The 24,129-nt window shown below is 40.2% G+C and overlaps 2 protein-coding genes across 4 annotated transcripts; both read right to left on the bottom strand.

Annotated features, from left to right (window-relative positions):
* Positions 1-637: 637 nt before the first annotated feature.
* znf592 (zinc finger protein 592) lies at positions 638-8,253 on the bottom strand. Of its 3 annotated transcripts, none has more exons than XM_076986044.1 (11): positions 7,837-8,252; positions 7,464-7,505; positions 7,248-7,339; positions 4,826-7,071; positions 4,526-4,704; positions 4,101-4,274; positions 3,806-3,950; positions 3,420-3,698; positions 3,159-3,271; positions 2,399-2,540; positions 638-2,195 (listed from the first exon to the last, which is right to left on the bottom strand). In XM_076986044.1, the coding sequence occupies exons 4-11, from the start codon at positions 7,049-7,051 to the stop codon at positions 1,770-1,772; spliced, it is 3,684 nt and encodes a 1,227-aa protein (XP_076842159.1). In that variant the 5' UTR covers positions 7,052-7,071; positions 7,248-7,339; positions 7,464-7,505; positions 7,837-8,252; the 3' UTR covers positions 638-1,769. The 3 variants fall into 3 exon arrangements, with proteins under 3 accessions (XP_076842159.1, XP_076842158.1, XP_076842160.1); XM_076986043.1 differs by having other exon boundaries at positions 7,828-8,252; XM_076986045.1 differs by having other exon boundaries at positions 638-2,192; positions 7,248-8,253.
* Positions 8,254-14,765: 6,512 nt separating this feature from the next.
* Positions 14,766-21,406, bottom strand: LOC143486686 (galectin-4-like). Its single transcript, XM_076986047.1, has 16 exons — positions 21,183-21,406; positions 20,885-21,029; positions 20,696-20,784; positions 20,108-20,312; positions 19,783-19,896; positions 19,593-19,610; positions 19,483-19,518; positions 19,362-19,385; positions 19,163-19,192; positions 19,038-19,064; positions 17,085-17,108; positions 16,961-16,996; positions 16,840-16,882; positions 16,461-16,637; positions 16,293-16,343; positions 14,766-16,193 (listed from the first exon to the last, which is right to left on the bottom strand). Exons 2-14 carry the CDS (start codon positions 20,927-20,929, stop codon positions 16,501-16,503), a joined length of 828 nt encoding a protein of 275 aa, XP_076842162.1. The 5' UTR covers positions 20,930-21,029; positions 21,183-21,406; the 3' UTR covers positions 14,766-16,193; positions 16,293-16,343; positions 16,461-16,500.
* Between the last annotated feature and the right edge of the window lie 2,723 nt (positions 21,407-24,129).

Here is a 24,129-nt window from a genome sequence, read left to right on the forward strand (position 1 = left end):
AAAATTGATGCTTGCACAGTAATGTGCTACCGAAGAGTTTGTGTGTCATACACACCTAGAGGAGAGAGGAGGTGGCTGAGATGAATGCTGTCAATCCAGGATGAGGAGCTCTCTTGGGTGCATTTATGGCTCCAATTGGGCCAACACACAGAAATGTAGCACCATGCTGGCACACAACTAAGACACTTTGTAATGGCTAGGACAGCTTCCAGATGTACAGAGGACTTTTATTATGCTGGTACAGCTGCTGTCTGTGTGTGGCAGTTACCAGTGCCATGCTTTCTGAGGAATGACTGTGCAGCGCATTGACCGATCAGTATAGAAAAACCACTGAAGAGCATCAGGGATTCTATTGGCCATCGCTCATAGTGATTTATCCAAAAAAGGGCACATGCTTCAGTCAATCTGTTAATTCACTCCCATGCCAAAGGTTGCCCCTTTTCATACGCAAACGCGCACGTACACACACACACACACACACACACACACACACACACACACACACACACACACACACACAGAGGGAATACTTTGACTGGGATGTTTCAAGAAAATAGTAAAATTTTATCACACTGGCAGCAGATAATTTTAATTAGATGCATTAATCAGTAAATCAAATAAATGACAAACTATGATAATCTGAAAATAACGTTTATGAAGACCCAAAACAACATTAAACATATGTTGAACTTATGCTGTTTCACAAGTGTGATTTTTTTAGATCTGATGACCAGTTTTTAACAAGTCCATTACTTCGTATATGCATTTACAAAAGTGCTAATTCTGATTGTAAGAATGGCTCATTAAATATAAATGCTAGTGAAACTAGTAAATGGAATGAGTATTAAAATATATATCCTCTGAGTGCAGATACCTGGGTTTACGTGAATACCTTTCTGAAGCACATAATGTGATCTCCAATAGTAATAATACTGATTTCCAGTAGCAACACTGTCAAATATCCAGTCCCTCAGTGAAAGACACTTACTGCAACCTGAAAAAAAATCTTCTCACCAAATATGTCCTTTGTTCAGAAGCAGCATTGGATATAGAACCATAAGCACCACCTGGGATTCGTTCTATGGCTGTTAAAAGGTACTCACTTCCTTTGTGAATTGCCCTGATGACATATTTGGTGACCCTTTAAACGGTCAAAGTGCTGCCTGACTGTCCAGCATATCATTTGAACAGAACACTAAACACAACATTTCATCTGGACGAGCCAGTGGTGTAATGTACCAAAAATACATTTGATAGATATGATAGATATGTAGACTGTACCAAAGCACATACATTTTGCTTCACAGTGAAACAAAATTACACTGCTATAATGAATTTAAGGTAAAACAAAAATAAATTATGATTATCCACACACATAAGAGGACCATATAAAGAGGTAAAGAGATGTGGGTGGTGGGATGACAGGATTAATTGCGTTAACAGAGTTGCATTATTTGATTAATATGATGCAATGGAATTTTTAATTTGCTTAAGATTTCCATAGTCCATTAACTTGAGATAAATAAGTATTTCACTGTAAGGCAACCTGTTTTGATATCACATTTGTCTGCTGCATACACTGTACTGTCAGCAAGCATATCCAGCTGCTACTTGCTCTGAAAAGTATAGCAGCCCTTCACTGAAGGTGTCCATTAATCAGACCTGTCCTTCCTCCGAGGAACGTACACTTCCTGGTGCCTGAACTCCCATGCCAGAATGCAGAGCGCTATCCAAGCTCTCAAGAGCCAAAGTCTCACAGCACGTCTCAGTCAGACGTTGGGTTTCTCCGCCTCCCCAAGCGAGCCGATCTTCTCTAACGAAGGCGGTGCACGTTGACTATTTCCACTCAGGTCCGTTGATGCCTCCTTTCCATCCGGCACGTTTGTACCATCAGGACCTGACGAGTCCTCCGGGTTTCCCTTCCGTTCTGCGAGCCCCTTCACTTTGTGCACGATGTAGAGATGTCTGCTGAGTGCCAGCCTGGACGTAAAACAGAGGCCGCAGTGCTGGCACTGGGGAGTGTCGCTGTCCGTCTTATGTTGAGGTATGTGCTCCTTGAACTGCTCTGGGTCCTCAGTGGTAAGGCCGCATTTGGCACAGCGGAGAAGGGTCTTCAAGCGTTTGGCAGGGCTGGCATCTGAGGCCACGCTGCCTCCTGTATCCTCACGGACCTTCTCAGCAGCCCTCTTTAGCTGCTACGGTAAACAAAGACAACCAATTAGAAAAACTCCTCAGGACGCGTCCCACTGTACACCAAGCTAAATTAATCTTAGAAAGTAGAGTAAATAGCTATTCGTGACTAGTTACTTGTGTCTTTAAAGTATAGATTGACGATCCAAACAATCTGCATGGATTCTACCCTTAGGGGGAAAAGGGTAATGAAAACATTTGTGCTTACCATCCCAGTGGCTTTATTTGTCTCTTGAGAATCTAAGTTGGTCATGAGACTGAAGTCTGGGTTCTTTATGCCGTGCATCAGACTGAGATGGTTCTTTAGCACTGAGTGTTTGGTGAAGGTTACCCTCTCATTTGTACAAAACCTTCAAGACAGTCCAGAGGACAAATCATATACTAACATCGAACAATATCAAATAAGAACATTAACATGTGAAATGTTATATAAAAAAAATATTTGCCCACATTTTAAATACAGCCATTAATAGATAGACATTCCTCAAACAATCAATGACTTAGTTAAGCTAGTTATTACTCACTTGTTTCTTAACCAGTTAAAAACTATTTGTACACGGCATCAACACCAATATATTAATATGCAAATGCCCTGGTGGCGTTTCCTGTTTTTAAGATTGTGATCATTCTCGTTAAAACATTTCACATGTTTGTATATTGATAATATTTTGTAGGGAGAGAACAGGAAATGTTCAGAAATAGAGATAAACTGATGAAAAATTTGCTAGTAAAAGCAAATTTGCTACATAAGGCTGAGTCATCTTTAAATCTAGCTAAATATGCATATGAATAATACAGATTTTGCAATTTCGCACACTTCCAAGTAAGGATCTTCCAGTAAACCTTTTTAAGAAAATTCAGGTGTACATGACAAGCAGACAGACCACAGAACTGAAGGAGTTACTGGGTTATTACTTACTACATAAAATAAATGAATCTATTGTTAAATATTATCATCTTGATCTTACCAACATGTATAAACTTTCTTCTTCCCATCATGGTCATTACGAATGTGTCGTCGCAGACTTGTGGTGGAATTGAACGACCTTTCGCACAGCCGACAAGGATGTCTCTTTACAGACTTTAAAATGTAAACAAAGAATTGCTGGAATTACTTTTTTTGTGTAGGTCTGTGTACAAACTGTGAACACAGTGAAGTATTTGTGAGAATAGGTGAGTTCAGCACCACGGCTCCACCCCCAACCTGAATGGCAACTGCCAGTCCTCACCTTGCCATGAGTGGTCTTCATGTGACCGACATAGGTTTCCCTATCTGGGAGCCACAGAAGACATTCTCCACATGTCCAGCCAGCATTCTTCATACTCGACCCACTTGTTGATTTGCGTGAGCTTGAGCAGTTCCCCGTTTCCTTTCCAGCTCCATTACTGGGTTTGGGGACCTTTGGCTGGTGGTTTGCCGGTACACTTTTCACATGATGTGGTAGTGACACAGCCTCAAGCTTTGGCCCACCTTCTTTTTCACCTCTGAAGATGTCACCATGTGCACTCTGCAGAAAACCCAGAAAATTATATATTTTGTTTATTGTAAGATAAATTACTATGCCATTAGAGTGACAAAACATTGCACATGCACACACTTAACCGAACAACAAACCTTGTAATGTTGTACCAATGCTAATTTTTGCAAGAAGAAGGATGTACACCCAGGACATCTGAATATACATGTACGCTGATGGAGATGCTGATACAGTAGTTGTTTCTTCTTAAAAACAGTCTCACAGGAGCACTTGTGTATCAGCCTACAATGAACAAGCAGAATATGGCTTATTCCTGAGAATTAAGAATTAATTGACTACAGATTGATTTCTGAATAATGGGTTAATTTTCCTCCATCTATCTATGGTGTATGCTGATGAGGTTTAAATGGTGAAACTGATAGACCCACTTACTGATGTGAAGGTTCACTGCCACCATGCTTACTCTTGACATGCATGAGACAGCCGTCAGACGACTTGAAAGCGACAGGACAGATAGTGCACTTATAGAACACCTCGCAATGTTTCTCCTCAATGTGTCTCTTTAAGACAGGAAGCGACATGAATAGTGTCTCACAATGCAAGCACCTAAAAAAACAAAAACAAATACCACCCCCCCAAAAAACAACAACAAACAATAAGTACAAAACAACAAGACAATGTAATGTAAAAAAACAAAACAACACAAAAAAAAAACACACTTGTAGCTAAACACTCATAAAAGCCTTGTGGGTCAGCTAGCATTAAACAAAAATCAACTGGTCTCAAGCTTGTATTACTGTAGGCAATGTAAGTATTCCTTTGAAGAGGACATGTTGGTTTGAGTCTGGGTTACTTACGTGTACCCAACTTTGCGTGCATAATGGAGGCAGTTTTCCTTCACATGCTTCTGCAGGTCCACAGAGCGACTGAGAGTGCCACATTCCGGGCAGCAGTATGGAGACTTGTGGGTATGGATCCTCTGGTGCGCCCTGTAGCTACACTTGTTCGGTAGCAACATTGTGCAAACTCTGCACATCTGTTTGGAACAAACCGTCACCACCGTATTCAGAGATAAAACAGCGCTGGCATAAAAATGTAATTCATTTGAGAATTAATGGTTACAGTGAAATCCAATTTGTCTAATTGCTATTACTCACCAAGCCCTCAGAATCTATGGATGACCTCTGATAGTGACCTGCAAGAGCTGTATAATCCAACATCTGCTTATTGCACTCTAAACATTTGAGTCCATGCTGGATGACTTTGTCTGGATAGAGAGGCATGGCAATTAGGTTTTTGGATGACTGTACAGCACTTCGTCCTCGATTCATCTGTGATGCGGTTTGTTCAGACTTGGTAGGCACCAACATCTGGTCGACAGCAATAGGCTTCATGAACAGCTGAGAACACTGCATCATCATGCCCTTGTTCTTGTGATCTCGAGCATGTGCTAAGAGTGCACACCTGTTGAAGAACACAAGGGTTTTTGAGCAGTTGGTGCAGGCCACTTCAATATGGACACTTCGTCTACTGTAATGAAAGGCAAGACTCCTCTCAAGTCCGAATGAATCGCCACACTCCAGACAGCAGTAGCCGTGTGGTGGAAGGTTAATATTGCTGTCAGGTGGTGGACTCAAGTTGGGTACATAAGTTGGCACAGGGTTTGAGTAATTCAGCAGTCTATTTAAAGTGCCAGCAGCAGTATTAGGGATAATGGCACGTGCGTTTGGTGAAGTCTTTTTAACTTGGTGCACTAAAGGTACACTGCTGCACACAGTAGGGGATGACAGCTGGGGTTGCTCCTGCCTATGGGTGGAGGACCTTGCTGTAACAGAAGCAGCAACGCTGTGAGGTACCAGATTGAGGTTTGCCAAGTGTAAAGCTTTCGGAAGGTAATTTGGATTGGTAGGGCAGCCGGTTTGAGCTGGAGATGCCTTCTTGTGCTTATTTGCTCTCTGAGCTCTTTTCAAACCACAATTAGTATTCTGGAACTGGGACTTCTTTGAACACCTAACTGCTTCGAAACTTGATGTGTAACCCAAGAGAGGTGGCTTAGAGCACACCTGCTTCCCATTCTCAAAAATTACATCGCTCACGGCATCATGGGAATAACTCGTAGGCAATGTTTTAGAAAATCCATCCTCAACTGAAGACTGAGATGGAGATGATCCAAAGGGTGATTGGAGATCTTCAGTTTCAGAATCCGGAAATATACTAGTGACAGTTCGTTTGATTTGACCAGAGGAGGTTTTGATTGTCTTTATTCTGACTCTTGGTATAGCTGGGGGTGAACCAGTAGCCAAAGCAGGAGAAGCTTTTCCACTGCTGTCACTGCATATACTCACAGGACTCTCAGGCTGCTTAACTAATCGTTTCACTACCTCAAGGGGACTTCTTGGGCTCCTTGGTGATATGGGCACTTTGGGGCTAACCCTAGTTGTCTCTTCACGAGTCACTAGCAAGTCCCTTGGGATTGTTTGCTCACCTGTATCTTTTGTCCCATTCAAACCCACTAATGCATCAATGCAAGATGATAGTTTGGCGTTATGAGTCTTGATACAGGGGGGAGGAGTAGAAGGATTGGTTTCAGGAGTTGGATATGCATTTGTTCCAACATCAGCAATGCAGTCATCTTTCACGTGGTCATATCTCTTTTCCACTTCATCATTTTTGCTGCACTCCAAACTCTTATCTGTGTGGGGCATGGCATTGCTATTGGAATTATTCATGAATTTAGAGCCAGGGTCGCTTTTATGGCACTTGTCAATCATGCTATTTTCTTCTGTTGTCCCCTGACTGTTTGACATAGTGGAATCTGCAGACACAAACAGGGAGTCATGTGGGAATAATGGTCCATGGTCAGGATGGTCATTAATACCATGGTTCTGCATGTCTTCTGACTCCGGGCTGGATATAGGACTGAAATCAGGCAATGATTTTGAAAGAGGTGTAACTTTTTCTGTCTTGTAGGCCATAGGTATTTTTTCCAAGAAACTTTCAGAGCAGTCCCCATTTAGAGGTGATGTATCCAACATGGTATAATTGCTGTGACTAACAAGATGTGCCTCAAGGGAGCTAGGAGAACTCCTGAAACCATTTTGCAAGAGATGTCCCAGCTGAGAGCTCTCTTTCTCCATAAGTGGTTCATAAGAGTCCTGTCGATTAGTGTTCTTCACTATAACACTGACAGCTGGAGCATCTGATGTAGTCACTGGATGAGGGACTGACATTGTGGCATCCATACACATTTCTGCATGCTTAAGGTGGCCCTCGGTTTCATCCTGACTCTCCTGAATGGCCTCTTTGGCATCCAGACTGGTAGCATCAGGGATGTCAAAGGCAGCCAAGAGATCATCAAAATCAGGGGTCTTCATGTCACCCATGATTGATATATTTCAAAAACCTGACAAATCAAAATAGAAATGTGTGAATGGTATTTTCAGTGTTCAAAATAAACACGTTTTAGAAATGATTTAAAAAATGTATTCAAAACATTTAAATGCACCCTGAAACAGAATATAAATACATTTATTTTCCTTTCATAGTATTGTTATAATCATTATTTAGCTAATGAATTACCATTTGAATTCCAGTTATTCACTGTAGCCAATCTGCAAGGTTTAACTTCTCCATGAGCTGTTTCCGAGACCACCATCTCCTTCTTACTGGCACTTTCAGGTAGATCCATAATAGGCAGGAGTTTCAGTGGTGTGCAAACACGATATTGTTTAATTGTTCAAGCCTTGGTGTGCCTGCCATATTATATATTTGAGATAAATGTAATTCCGGTGTTACCTGGACAATTTTATATCTTGGTGGCAAGCCAATTTGAGCCAGCTATTTGGGAAACATACAAGTATTACATGCCACACAAACAAGTGATCTTGATATGCTAGCTCGGTGGTTAACTAACACTCAAAATAGCTAAACCGGCTAGCCATGTTAGCTATCTGGCTCTTTAATTTACACTGCATGCAAGACACCTCACACGTCCCCAACTAACTGTGAAAATAATTGTGTAGTTAGTTCTCTACCTTGCTGAAAACGCCAGTCATCCAACTAGTACAGTTAACTAGTTAACATTAAAAGTGTAAAGCCAAGCTAGCTAGTAACTACCACACTATGTTGACAGCACACCAAAGTGTGTTATGGATATTACCTCGCTTACCAAAATTCCCTTTATATTTTTTCCGGGTATGCGGTTAGGAAACTATACTGGTTGTATTAGACACTATCTCAGACTATCCGCTTGTTCATTTATGTCAAGTATCCTGCTGGTTTCCGAGACAAACGCTAAAGTAGCTAAACGAGCTAGCTACGTGGCTAGCGAGCAACGGTCGCTGTGGCTTATCGATAGCTAGCTAGCTAACTGCTAGCTGGCTTTTAAATTAAACCTGACGTGTAGTCCGTTTACTATTCAAGATGAAGTGGCGGTTTGTTTAAAGTGCGTTCGCAAGGCATGCAGACTAAAGAGCCAGCGCCACACGTCCATATATATTATCATTTAAGTGTTGTATAAAATGCGTGTTGTTTACATCCCTCCGTCGCGCCTGCCATTTCCTGCCTTGGCAACAGTACACAAGCGGGCCAATCGTACCTACCAGTAGGACCCCAGCGCCCCAGCGGGAGGACGTCACCACAGCTCATCGCAGGATGTAAAAAGTACTCAAATAACATCGTATAACAGACGCTGACGTTGTTGTGGCGTCACGCACATGTATCTGTGATACCAGATAACAATTCCTAATTACTCTTATTGAAAACTGCAAAATGAAAAGAGAGTTTCAGTTACGTCCAAAAGCTCTTTGCAGGGCGAAATGTAGGCACATCCATGTTTATGCCTGACTAAAAACCGATGAAGAAAAAAAATCAGCGCCGTTGTTTTTTTGTCAGTTAAACAAAACAATTATGAATTTTAAGTTTGCATGACATGTTTTTGTTACTTTTTAAACTATTCAAATAGTTAATGCAAAATTGCATTACTCCAACTCCATGTAAAACTATTCATGTCTCAGTTGGTTTTAAGAGTCTAAAAATGAAAACAACAGATTAAATTTCATACTTTCTATTAATGGTTTCGAAACAAGGTCACTTTACTATTAGAACACATGTATTTTTTCTATTTCTTTTTTATTTACAGGGTGACATCTTTCATGTTGTGCAATAAAAAAGTTTGTTGTTGATGAAAAATATGAATATTGCAGAGTGCAAATGTGAAAGACTCAAGCAGTGTCAGTATTCAGTTACTCATGAACAAATAAAATAAGTATACAGCATGTAATGTGTTACATAAAAGGTTTTCCCAAAATAACACAGAAACGTGATGATTATCCACAGCTATGTGGACTCTGAAAATTACACATCAGATATTGTCGAGTTTTCAAGAGTGGTTCATTTACTTTTTCAGCATTTGATGGCCTCTCTTATCTAGAGTGACTTACATATTTTTCAGTATGTCAGTATGTGTACTCCCTGGGACCTGAATCCATGACCTTGATGTTGTATGTACAGTGAGGAAAATTTGAACCCTAACCTGCGATTTTGGAAGTTGTCCCATTTAGAAATCATGGGGGGCATGTCCACTGCAAAAGACATAATCTAGAAATCACAATGTATAATTAGAAAAAAATATATTATTAAAGTAGCAGGACTCGACACCATGACTCTCATTTTGGGCTGAATCATGTGTCCTGATAACACATAATAATTTTGCACCTGAGATTCTTCCACTATATGCAAACAAATGTCATGTTTTTTTGGCTTCTTTTTGCAGTTCACAACTTCTTTTGTGGATATATAAGAATGACAAGAGTTACCACCTGAAAGGACTGAATCTTCAGGTTTGGGGCTCTCTAGCAGTAGAGAACACAACAGTAATAGTATAAAGGCATATGGATAATTTACAGCAAATAAGCTTCTGTTTCATCTAAGGTAGATGCTGTTACTAGATCTATGCCTAATGTCTACAAGCAACTACCAGACTGAATTGAATATTGCCATTAATAAGGACACATGAAGATATCTTTTCTGAATCTGTTCTTACTATTTTGTCAGATACATGATTGACAATAGTACTATCACAGTACGGAGCCCCCTGCTGGCCGCCTCCGTCTGCAGCGACAGTATTTCATGTTGTCCTGTTGTTGTTGCGCTGTGTTGCGAGGCCCATTAGGATTCCCGACACCTGAGTGTCGTTTGTCCGTCTATATGTCTTGTCTGTACGAGTTGACTGCTGGTTATTGTATCCTTAATTTGGAGTACGTCGCGGGTTTTGTGTTGTGCACTTTCTTAATTAAATCCCCCCTTTTCCGGGAGACTGGCATGATCGTTATCTTATTTTTGCACTCCTTGCCCGCGTCACACGCCTTTTATATGAACTCCTTTTACTGTCCTAGCCTTTGATCACTTTTAAGTGCTAGAAATTAAGACTTTCGTTTTATAAGACCTTTAATTAAACTGCACTGCATATACTTTATATTTGCTTACCTAATTTTTTAAATTCTCGGTTATTTTTAATTTATTATTTATGTCAAATGTTTACATTTTAAAATGTAATTCTATACAAATGAAGATGATGATGTTGATAGTTATTAACACCAGATTCACCAACAGACAACATGCAAATCCTGCTGCATCTTTCCATTATATTACTTATTTTATTTACATAGTGAACAATTTCAACTTGCTGCTAATTTGTTAATGAGAACTGTGATTCCTCTGTATCGGTCTATAGGGTATGATGGACCCAGACATATGCAACATTTGATGGGGCATGGTGGCCTCTGAAACTAATCTATAAGGTGAACAAAATTTAGACCGACACTCAGAGTGAAAATGAGACTACCTAGACCTACATGGCCATTTGCAGAGCTGCAAATAGATTTCATAGGTCCATATAAATATGTACAATTAAATATAGACTGCTTCTCAAAGTGGCTGTAAGCATTCCTAACTGTTCATGACACACTCAATGTGGCTGCAGTGTTACTAACAGGAATGACTCAAAGAAAGAGCTGACTGTGCATGACTGACCATGATAGGCGAAACCATTTCACAGGTCACATAAGTTAAAAAAATTATGTGCCAAGCTCTAGTATTAAAAAACAACAATAAATGCACACCATACTTAAAGCTCCCATGTTGTGCTTCACTGTTATGTGTGTGAGGGAGTCTGTACACACTGTTCCAGTGAAACGTCTATCCTGGGACCCACCCTAACCCTTGGATCTCTACACCTGGTGTGTGGTGGGGAGTTGGGTTTCTGTGTTGTTTTTCATTGTTGTTGTTGTTTAACTCCCTCTCGTATAAGTTTGCCTGCATTTTGGTGATGACAAAAGATTTAAGTCTCACACACAAAACAAGTGTTACATGTTCAATTAGAAAATATAAATCTGAAAATGTTAAGTTTAAATCACCATACATGAAGAAAAAAAATCATAATGTATGAAGATTACTTATAAGTAAGGGAACTTCAATTTTCCTGTCAGGCTCCAGCTCAGACCCAGCCAAACATGGACACAATCACCAACAGAGCACTCATGCCTGTCACTAAGCCAATCAGACATCGCCAACCTGTCAATCACCCAGTCAGACATCTCCATCCTGTCAATCAGCTAGTCAGACAGTCCCACTAACAACACAGCTATCATCCATGTCCACGCCCCCAATCACCCACTCATTGATTCACAGGTTCCTGCAGCCTCTGCTTTGCATTGACCAGCTCTCTTCTGAGTGCTCATCTAACAAACCCTAAAGACTACTTTTTCCTTTTGCTACCTGCTTTTATTTAAATTCCATGTTGCCCTGTTTTCTCCAGTTTTGTGTCCTTGTTCTTCATTAAAATAAATTTTTGCTGCGTCATTTCAGGCGAAGACTTAAGTGATCTTTACAATGCAGTCGTCATTAAAGATGAAGGATAAGTGATCACAGCCCTTTGGAGATGAATGTTAGGAGCTGGGAGAACGTGAACTAATTGCCTCACCTAACCATATTAACCTGAGCTGACGACAAGGAAAGGTCAATGTACTGTCAGAGACCAAATGAAGAAAAAAGAAAACAGTGATAGCCATATAAAGTGGTTTGAACCACACGTCAACATGGACCAAACCCGGCGGCACGGACGTCTAACTTGGCTCAGAAATAACGGACCGGCTGCAACACGATCCTGCATAAAGCATCATACAGCCACCATGGTCATGCACATGCGACTTATTATGTGACAAGCGATTTTGTACAAAACCCTGTGCAGGAGCAGATGCCAAAGTCTGGATAATCTCCGTATTTAAAAATATAGAAATGGCGATCTCCATCTGAAATGTGAACACTGGCGGTGTTGTTGGGGGACCTTTTCAGCAAATCTTACAAAGGCTGGTTTATAAGCATATTCTCATAGTCAATTCGTGGATGGAAGTAATTACGTATGACCAAGAACGATCAGCGTCCTTTTGAGTTTTTGATGATTTAGGTAGTGAGCAAATGATAGTAGATTTTTTGCACATCATTGCACTTTTAAAGGGATGCGTGTGGGATGGTGGACCCCCTCCAATAGTATACGGCGCGAGACTGGGAGACTCTCACCATGGCTCTCTCATCCTGGCTGCACCGCGCTGGTGAAGTTCCGTTATAGTCTCGCGTGATAGGAATTTCTAAATAAAAGTAATAAATGCAAATTTACCGTTTCTACATAAATAACTACATATACTAGTTATACCTTCACTCTTTGTATTTACGAAACATCCTACATGGCATTATATGGATGTTTGCAAAGGATTTGAAAACTTCAATGCACATTTAACTTAATGTTTTGCAGATAAAATTCAGGTAGAAATACATGAAAACACACAAACAAAATATTTCCATTTAGAACTTTATTTTTGCAAAAGCCGCATGGCTTCCCCTCTTTAAACACTGTTCAATTTACAGTTGATTGGTATTCCCAATTTGTCAAGCATTGTTCATTGTTCCCATGCGAAGTTTACAATGCAGAGAACTTAACAGGCTATTCTTAAATGTTTTCCTCTCCATAAAGTAACTTTATGAACATATACACTGCCAATACAAGACTAGAATGTAAGATTCGTTTGTCTACAAAAACGAGGTATTTTAACTTACACTAAACGCTGGCGTCGGCCATCGTTTTGCACACGAACGAGCATGCGCGAGATCAGGAACGCGTTTGTGCCATGGCCAGGCAGCCACACACACGCAGCCACGGGGAGGTGGTCTCTTTTCTCGAGCTGTACCCTCCTCGACCCAAGTGCAGAATGCTCACTAGGGGGAGCCAGTGAGTCAGGGGAGTTAATGGAGCTGGAATGATTTGTGGATGGTGAAAAAATAGCGGGAATGAAAGTGGTCAGGTGAAACTATGAAACAGCAGGACTGAACCAGCTGGGGATGGTAAATATGTGCTCTTCCACTGTGCGAAGGGTGCTGGTATGAAACTTCTAAGGAACGGAACGCAAAAAAAAACAGAAAAAGCCAAAAAGCCATTGGATTTGCCAAAACGCTTGCTCAGAGTTACTTGCCTCAAACAAAGGGCAACATTTCCCCAACAAACGATAACCAGATGAAATATGCAAAGGAACACTTTCTTATGGCTGTTTAAAATAGCATGCTAGTCACCCTCTACTAACCTGTGGACTTAGAGCCCAGTTTGTCTGCACCATCAGTGCTGATTAGAGGCTAATCACAGGTAGCTCTGATGACCCAAGAGAACCCTGGGAAAGTTAGGCAGTGGAGATTGATTAGACACAGGCGATCCACCATACGAGCTACATTCGATGGGAACGTAACCCCTTTGATGTCAGTAGAATTCATGCTGTATTGTATGGCAGTATAAAGGCAGGAAAATTTGAGTACATAATCTACATGTATTGCACTGGCTGGAGACATTAGTAAGTAAGCAGGACTACCTCATGTGTAATGACACTTAATAGATGACAAATAGTACCTGCACTCATTGGTTTTAGGTGTGGTGAAAACAGGAAAAACATTCTTTATGGGAAAGCCTCTGCTGGCCTGTTTCTTGGAAATAATGGGGCATGGTCTCCACAACATTAACAGATAGCTCTCACAATATGATTTGAGCATTTGCTTTGCACGCATACAGAAGGTGATCGCCCTGGCTCTGCATGGCAGCATGTTTGCTGACGCTTTAGCCAAGTGGTAATGTACTAATAGGTATAGGACAAAGCCCAGTGTCAACATGGAGACGTGCACTACAGTGATGGTCAACACAAATGTGCCCACGGTAAGTTGGCCCACACTGCACAAAGCTGCTTGGCTACACGTGATGCAGCAGTGTCTCGTGAGAAGCCTACATTTTGTGGAAAAATAGGTCAACAAATGGTTAGAAGTAGGCTTTGTCAAACACTTTTGAGGAATCTTATTCAACTAAGCTGTCTAACCGGTTAATCATGCATTCCTTTATTCCAGCACTACACATTTGTATGGTCTTCCTTCTCAAAATACAAGCAAATACTTGTACTATTATTTTAACATTAAAATTACTTTGATGAATCATTCGATTATTGTGATTAACATTACATTTTTTATAATACGAATGCCTAAAAACATTGGACGCCAGAAGTGAAATAAAAATCCTTTTCTCTATACAGTTTCAACATTGTTTAGAAAACCCTAGGTCCTTATGAAAATGTTTTCCTCCATATGGAAATGTGATTACAAATGTGAGAGAATGCCAATACACTGCTGCTTTTTGAGTAAGGTCATATGGCTTATCCAGAACATACTGTGACCTTATGAAGACACTGAGTTACTCTCTTGAGCATGTTTTACTTAAATGTTTTTACAACCTTTTTAAATGAACTACATTTTAAATAGCATATTCTGTAAGCATTAATATGCTGCCCTGACTCAGAGACCTCTGAATGTGGTGAGTTATCTGAATTTGATCAGCACAAGATGTTGCAAGTGTGTGTGTGTGTGTGTGTGTGTGTTTACTAAGTATGGAATAGCTTTTCTGTGACTTATTCACTTTTGCAGAAACACAAACAATAGATCTAAAGTTCATTAATAATTTATTTCTCTATTTGATGAAAATGAATAAAGAATTATCACTCTAAAAGTCAGTCTGTAGGTAAAACCACACCCCCACCCCACTCCATCTCTCTCCGTTTCCCCCAATACTAAATTATGCATATTCATATACATATTCACTTAGAACAGAATGGCTCAGAACATCTGAAACATACAAAACTCCAATGAAAATGAAAGCACATCAGTATATTTATGTTGACAAAAGTTATCAGCCAAACAAAACCTTAAAATAACACCATAGTCATTAAGGTTGCATTCTGCTGAAATACACTGAGAAAATAAACACCCATGCACAGAGACACGATTCAGTGTAAATTCATAGCCTGCTGACAGTGTTTCTAGTGCAAGAAATACAGTACATCCCCACCTTGCTAATTAGTGTGTACTGTACAGTGGCAGACACACCATGTGGGTAAGCAGCACTCAAGAGCAGTGACATATCCTAAGAGTCTGGAGTGCAGAACAGTTGAACACTCATTCATTCGAATTTCAGTGATTTAAGCTCAAACCTCACCACCAAAAATATGAAACAAAAGACAAGATAGTTGGGGTTAGTAGGGAATATGAACTTGTCTCAAACAAAAACAGGCCAGTGTTACACACAGGGTAATCTGACTTTTACAACACGTTTTCTTTAAATGTGGTGTGACTTGTGGCGAGCATGATGTCCACACAACTGAGAGGCAGTGTATTTTCAGAGTGGACCATAGTGTGGCTAGGATCCCTACATAGAGCGCATTCACTCCAGCCCCAGTGACGCGTCACGTGACCAAACATACAACACTGAAAACAAACTTCTGAGAGCAAAACATTAATTTTGGAGTTTCTATACTTTTGGCACACTTTCAATCTCTGGCATGTATATATGGTCTTTTATAAATAATTCCAGACAAAAACTCCATACATTACACTAGAAATCATCTTCACGTCTACTTATTGGGTATATTAAAAAGATCAATACTGGCTATCTATAAAGCTGTATCACTGTACTTATTATTGTAGTCGATTCAGTATTAGGCACTGTGATGTTTGAAGATAACGCAAAGACAGAGGCAGAAAGCCAGAGGATTCATTTTGGCCTGATTCAATTCTTCAAAATCAAGTACAAACCATCCTCTTTATTCTCTCCCTCTCTGTCTCACACACACACACCCACTTTGCGTATTCATCTTTCTCTTAACTAACCCATTCACACAGGTAAATAAAAGGCTACTTTTGTGAGCATGTGCTGCAATAAGTGTGGTGCCATTGCACAAACACCACCAAACCACGTTTCTTACATCAGTCTCATTTCTCTCTTTAAACTCACATTATTGTCCCACACCCCCTGCCCTTAAATGTGTGTGCATACTAAGCACCCCAACACGCACAGTGGGAATTATTTGATCCTTATATTGCTTTCCTAAAGTTGCTGGCTGAAAAGAAGTCCCAGCAGCGCTCCTGGTACATTTTCCACACATATGATTCCTGCATGGGTAGACAAGAGCAGTACGGACAATTAAGAAGGGACCCGAGAAGAAAATGAGCCAATGGGAGTAGGTCAGGACAGAAGAGCGAGTTACCAACCTGTCCAGTATGTTCCGTTTCATCTTTATTGATTAAATACATCAGGAAGAACCTGTTGGGACAGAGCAGAAAGGAGTGAAAGGTCATTCCACCAGGGATCATATCTGAATAAGGGAAGTCTTGCCCATACCCAAAATTACAGAAACTGAACACCAAAAAAATCACTTTCCTCCAAACATAAACTCACTACTCCAACATTGGTGGTGGTTCAGGAATGAATCCAGGGTTTGTGGGTTCGATTCTTTTCCACTTGATAATATTCAGCTAGGGTGCTGGATTCTGTTCTATAGGGCTGGATGACCCTGTATCCGTCATGGTTATCAGAACATCCTTGATGATCCCAGTCTATAACAGTTATTACAATGAAGAATTTAAAATCAGAAACGTTGAAAACTATACAAATAACAGCACTACCTACAGGATTGAATATTGGTTGTAAATTGTAATCCCATTATTTGAGCACAAAAATTTTTTTTAGTAATAATGGAAGAAATAAATTTGCAAATAAAAAGCTATAGCTACAGCTATCCAAGAGTTCTCAGCTCACCCCTATTCCAGGTTCCACCCATTCCTCCTCCTGGATAACCTCCCTAGGGATGTTCAGAGAACAGATTAAATGAAATTGGAATTTCAAATTTATATAAAGAACGTCACGTCACTTCTCTTACCGCCATGCCACCCATTCCACCACCAGGAAAGCCCCCCTGCAGGAGTAAACCATTAGAAATGCCCATATTACATCAGTAATTAGCAACAACAACATATACAGGCATACAGTGCTAAAATACGCACCCACATACCACCACCAGAAAATCCCTGTTATAAAAATACAAAACACATTTTAATAGTTATATTAAACCAATATATTAAACCAGTTTGAACCAATCTCTATGAAGGATTTGGTAGCTGTTGTGCAAGGGCTGCATTCTACCTCATGTCCACTTGATGTAATGCCATGAAATTTTAAAAAAAAGGTCTTGCCATCTGTTGCTCCTTGTTTACAAAGCATTACAAATGCATCCTTTACTTCAGGCTGTTTTCCCTGATTATTTTAAGCAAGACTGTGTTACATCACTCCTCAAGAAATCAAATTTGGATCCCTCAAATTGCAATAACTACAGGCCTATATCAAAATTAACATTTATCTCTAAGATTTTAGAAAAGACAACTTCAGTACAAATTCTGGAGTTTTTCAAAAATAATGCCATTCTGCACAAGTTTCAATCTGGGTTTCGCCCAAAACATAGTACTGAGACAGCTATGTTAAGAGTTTTAAATGACCTTTTAATGCAGGCAGATTCTGGTGATGTATCACATTTAATTCTGCTGGACATTAGTGCAGCTTTTGATACAATCGATCATGGCATTTTATTGGAGAGATTAAATCAGTGGGCTGGAATATCTGGAACAGGACTTAAATGGTTTTATTCATATTTATCAAACAGGTCATTTGTGGTCTCTGTAGGCAACACTAGGTCGGATCGGGTAGACATTAGTAGTGGGGTACCTCAAGGGTATATTTTGGGTCCACTTTTATTTTCTTTATATATGCTCCCTTTAGGTGATCTTATTCAAAGTTTTAATGTTTCCTTTCATTTTTATGCTGATGACATGCAGATATATCTATCTGTCAAACAAAAGGACATTGGTAGATTGACAAACCTTACCAATTGTCCAACAGCCATAAAATTGTGGATGTCTCAAAACTTTCTGAAATTGAATGATGGAAAGATGGAGGTGCTAATTGTGGGCTCTGAGAGCATGTGCAATAAGGTGCAGTCAGCTCTGGACAGTGTTGATTTGAAGGCAAAGCCTTGTGTGATGAATCTCTGTGCGACCTTTGACTCCCAACTGAGTTTCTCTCCACACATTAGAAAGGTTCTTCAATCCTGCTTTCTTGAGCTCAGGAATATCAGTAAAATCAGGAATTTATTGCCCTCCTCTGACATTGAAAAAATAATTCATGCATTTGTCTGCACCCGCTAGGATTATTGAAATGCCTTATTCACGTGCTTGAATCAGAAAGAAGTAACTCGTCTACAGCGTGTTCAAAGCTCTGCGGCTCATCTGGTCACAAGAACAAAGCGTAGGAAACATATCACACCAGTACTGGCATCTTTACCCTGGTTACCTATTAGATACAGAATTGATTTTAAGATTTTAATGATTACTTATCAAGCTGTTCAAAATGAGGCCCCAGCATACATAAATGAGCTCCTGCATCCTCTTCATAGTAAGATAACTTTAAGGTCTTCAAACCAAGGGCTACTATCTGTCCCCCGTACAAACTTAAAATCAAAGGGGGACCAGGCCTTTGCAGTCTACGCACCAAAATTACTGAGATACTGAGAGTCTTCCTACTGAGATCAGACTATCTGACTCATTTCAGGTTTTTAAAAAGCGATTGAAGACGTATTTTTATTCTCTTGCTTTTAAATTTCTTTAATGTTACTTCTGTTTCTCGTATCGATATAGTAGGTGTGTATTCGAGTATTTATGTAATTTTTACTTAATTTTATTATAAAAATCAATTATTTATTGTTGTACTAAAATGTAGTTTAAACTTTGTACCATGTTTTAGTTTTTATGGATTCTGTAAAGCACTTTGTGACAATGTCTTGAAAAGTGCTATATAAATAAAGCTTTACTTACTTAGTTATTATTATAAAATATATGCATAAAAATGTATATGCATTAAAAAACCTATAAGTATTCATTGAAGAGAAGGATCAGTTCTCAGCTCACCCCCATTTCTGCTCCTGGATAACCTCCCTAGGGCATAAGTACAGACAACAGAGTACATGAGATATGAATTTCTCTTATATTAAAAAAACACATGGAAACACACGCGCACAATTCAGTTCTCTTACCGCCATTCCACCCATTCCACCAGGAAAGCCCTTGGAAAACATTAGAAATGTACAAATTAATTATTTGGAGGAAAAAAAAAATCTATATACAGAAACTCTGCATTTATATGTACACAGGGATAAAACATGCTCCCATTCCAATGTATTCCACAATAGTAATATAATTTGGTCTGATACCAAGTACCAACACAACACTCACCCCCATTCCACCAGGAAATCCTCCCTGCAGGAAGTCAGTAGATCAATACCAAAATAACATCATAGACATGGCGTGTTGTAAAACACAGGGAAATATTGCATGTGGACGTTTGTACACTCACCCCCATACCACCTCCCATTCCACCTGCAAATCCTCCCTGTAGGAGACAAGAAAAACACGTAATCTCTTCTATTCTTAATGGGTAATGGCTAAGATAAACACTACACTCACCATTCCTCCTTGCATGCCCTAAAAGGAGAAAACAAAAAGCTTCAGTCCAGATAAACATAACTCGACTTCACAGTCGGCGGGGGGGTTAACTACATGGCTGTTATGACCTCTTCACCAGAAACCAAACATTTAATTCAAAGATTACTAATGTTGTTGCTGCTTTTACTCAAAGTTAACCATTTCCCCTCACCCCGATTATACTGATGTTGTCAATGATGACGTCTCCCCCGACCTCCAGGACACACACCCTTTCCACCGGCATTCTGTGTTGGTAGAAGTAGAACCCTTGTCCATTCACATTTACCTACAGTTCCACAACATAACATTATTATGAGAAACAAGAGAACGCAGTGAATCACATACCTCAGATCCAGAACCAAATGTGAATGGCGTTCATGTGGATGCCTAGTTATTATGGTGCGTTTTAATTTTCAGCAGGACCATAATCTTTATGCAGTGTTCTCAGTACTCGGTTCAGAACATAAACAAAGGTATATCAGGCTGTATGCAAACACCTCATAGCCATCTATGGTGACGCAGATGACCACTTCAAAATGCCTTCCCCTGTGGAAGGGCATTTCATACACTGTCTCCTCCCCTTCCCATGACCCATTACGATACGAGTTGAAGATCACTTTGTCCCAGAACTCAATACGAGGGTTGAAGTGGAAGGCGACATCACATCCCTCAAATTCACCACACTGCAGATTCACATGAAACCTTCAGGGGGCAACATAGAGCAATATAATTATTGCCAGTACATTATTAGTCATAGTTTAGGATACAGTGTATCAATGTATTGTTTAACAGACCTTCCAGTGGTCAGACTGATAGAAACCAAGATAAATACAGTGACATGAATGAGGCAGCTGATAACTGTGGCTTTTGAGTCATTGATGAATGCAAGTTTGGTAGTTCCTTCTGAAAATATTGAAGTGCCTACATTCTACTATCTGTAACATATGTAAAACAAACTGTAACACCTTTTGCATACAGAAGGAACAGCAGATTGTGCAGGTGTAATAAATGTCTAGTCCATTCTATGTTTTTTTGCAGAAATTACATTTTTAATTGAAATATCATACAAAACTCAAGTCACCCACCTACTAATGTGATGGTGCATCTCTCCATGGATGTAAACATACATCCCTGGTCTAAGACCTCCATAGATAGGACCAATATATGGGATGCACTAGAGAGCATACATATATACACCTCATAGATATCACATACATAATGAAATAAACAATATAATGGCCATGATACCAAACCTTAGTTAGATGTTTACTCACGGGACTGGAGATGGTCTGGCCGCCTTGCGGAATTACGAAAGCCATATCTAGATATGGTCAGTCTCTCCAGAACAGGTGCAGGTATAGCCGGTAATGCAGGTATCTGCGGGTGTGTTGGTCTAGCTTGACTGCAATCCTCAATCCACTGCGAAAATGTGGAAAATGTGCGAAAATTACACAACATTATACCTTGAATGAATTTCCAACTCCTGAGACAAACATGCATTTTATACGAACATCAAAAATCACCAAAACCTAACAAATGCACAATACAAAGTCTCAACGAGTCGAACTGCACCTCAGAGGAGAGACTACATAGCGTACAACGCGTCGTCTCGTTCCCACTCACACAAACTGCGGTGAGAAAAAGACGTTACACTACACCTCAGAAGCTGCTGTAAACGATAAAACACTCGTTCGCTCGGTACTAATTACATCAACCCAAGTATACGTTTCTTAAAACGCCAATCTGTAACCACATTTAAGAGTGTCAACACGAAAATAGTGCTTTGAGCAACTCCAAACAAGTCAATAGGAAAGACTCGGAAAACAGCACCTACCTCTACAGAGCGTTAATCGCGATCTGAGGATGAACGTCTCTGGCTGATGACATCACCAGACGGTGCTCAATATAGGCCAGTGAAGAAGTACATCACCTGCTCCGTGTACCTTTGGGGCTCTGCTTTGGGCCATTTGATGGAGTTGATAGGATAACATTGTATGTAAACATTTCTCCGTATTTTAACCCAAATGAGAAACTGGGTGAACAGGTGCTTTTTATTTTCCATGTCTGCCAACAGAACTGAATAACTGGTTGTCGGTTTCATCTTCTTATTCTGAAACGAATTGGTGAAAACGGACGCCACCACAACCAATAACACCAACCAACCCCCCCCCCCCCCCCCCCCCACACGTGAACAGCATCAACTACAATCATATTATTATATTAATTCTATGTGCAAGAAAAAAAGAAATTAAAGTAATTGGATAGGGATGAATATAACATTCAGATGTTGCCAGAAAATAAGAAAGATATACTTCAATTCCACATTCATTCAAACATTACTTCTTACATACCAAACATAATTCTACATCACTGCACATTTCTAAACAAAAGCCTCCTGTTTCAGACAGATCAAAATACAAACACAAACACTCTTACCATGAACTTGATCCTCTGGATCTCCAGCTCATTCCAGAGCTCGAAGCCACCCTCAGCTTCTTTCCCTTTCTTGGCTTTGGCCTTGACTTTTTTCTCCTCTTCTTCCACCACCGTCTCCTCTGACTTGGACTCAGCGTCTTTCTGAGCTTTTTCTCCATTTTAGCACTTCAGATGACACAGAACATTTCAGAGAATCACCACCCTTACCATCCCCCTGGACTTCGGGGGACTGAAACAGAGCTGCCCAACGCCCCAATTATATTAATCCCTAATAGCCCTGGGATAGATTTAATCAAAGTGCCATGGTTGGAATGACCAGAGCTCCTTGTCACCAAGATGTCCATCTGAGGCAAAACATTACCCAAAACATGGACATCCTCCTCCAAATACCCAAAGTATGGGATACCTAATCCATTAGCGGCTTTTAGCTGCAGCCACCAGAGGTGTCAATTCCAGGTTCAGTAAGTAAAAGTCCTCACCAGGATTTTGCACAGGCTTCCTGGATTGTGTTGATTCCACTAATTTTACCTGGATTGCACTAATTAGAAAATCTAGCAAGCTTGAGCAAAATCCTGGTGAGGACTTTTACTTTCTGAACCTGGAATTGATACCTCTGGCAGGAGGTAAAGCCAGCTGCAATTGGTTCTGTAAAAACTGTGAAAAGAACTGGGGTGAGTTTCACGAAACGTTCTTAGCGCTAAGTACTTCTTAACCTCGTACGTTTCATACGAGGTTATGAAGTACTTAGCGCTACGAACGTTTCGGGAAACCCACCCCTGATGGGTAACTGTACTTACCATAGACCCAGTATGGGTCTTCCTGCTATGACTGGTTCCATGTCCCAGTTTGTATCTAGCCTTGTCTTCTGTGCTGATGTCCTTCATAGCTGCTCATCCATGGACATCACAGTCCCAATGGTGATGCCTTATCATGTGTTCTTTTGTCTTGTTTTTTCTCTATCCATGTGCTTCCTGACACACCTTTCACCTTTGACACAGCATCCACCAGAGTTGTCTGCTTTGATGCTCCTTTCCATTAGCATTTTGTGTATTTAAACCTTTTGCCATCCCTGCCTTGTTAGATGGTGGATATTAAGGCATACAGATTTCCTTTCTTTGCATTTTTGCATAATATCCCTGGCTGCTCAATCCTGCACAGTCCCTGTGATAAATATGGATTTGCCCTCAATAAACATACCTCCTATCAACATTTGCATACATGCTCTAATTGCTCAGTGTAACACATACATACAATAATAACAGATGCTAAATGTTATATTATTAAATCTGACCTTTCAGAATTCATCAATATGTTCTGACCTTTGTGTTTGCTCATTTCTTGGTCAACAGCATGGAGGACAACAGATATGTGTAGCTTTACATTAGAGTCCCTTTGATCATGGGCGCAGATGGAAATTCTGAAGTGAGGGGGACCAAACTGTACTATATATATATATATATATATATATGCTTGTAGATGCTAGATTTCGGATGGGGTCAATATAAATCTGGAGGGGACATGTCCCCATGTCCCCCCCGTCCCCAGTGCCATCTGCGCCCCTGCCTTTGATATACGTATAGTCTAAGGTGCTCCTACACCATTTTGGCTGTAACGAAGGTAATACATTGAGCATTTCTACAATCAAACCCATCTGCTCACAGTGCAATTTTATTACAATGTCAGCTGTCACTGGCTGGCAACTGGCTGACCCCCATGCAATAAAAAAATGTCAGCAAAACACTGGATATGCTGACCCACTAGCTCACGTTTTTTCTGATGTTATTCGGTAACCTTTTGCAAGCACGTGTTACGTCCTTTAACCTCACAAGCATCACTTGTGCACACTAAAACAACATAAAGAAGAGGTTCATTTTCTTCATCATTGCACTTTTAAAGGGATGTGTGGAGGGTGGTGGACCCAAGTGCAGAATGCTCACTAGGGGGAGTGTTGGAAGTTATTGGAGCTGAAATGTAAGTGTACAGTTGAACCTATGAAGCAGCTACATTGGGAATGATGAACTGGTGCTCTATCAGTGTACCGCAGGTGCTAGGGTGAATGACCCTTCTAAGAAATGGAATGCAA

Source organism: Brachyhypopomus gauderio, chromosome 2, assembly GCF_052324685.1.
Source record: "Brachyhypopomus gauderio isolate BG-103 chromosome 2, BGAUD_0.2, whole genome shotgun sequence".
NCBI lineage: Eukaryota > Metazoa > Chordata > Actinopteri > Gymnotiformes > Hypopomidae > Brachyhypopomus > Brachyhypopomus gauderio.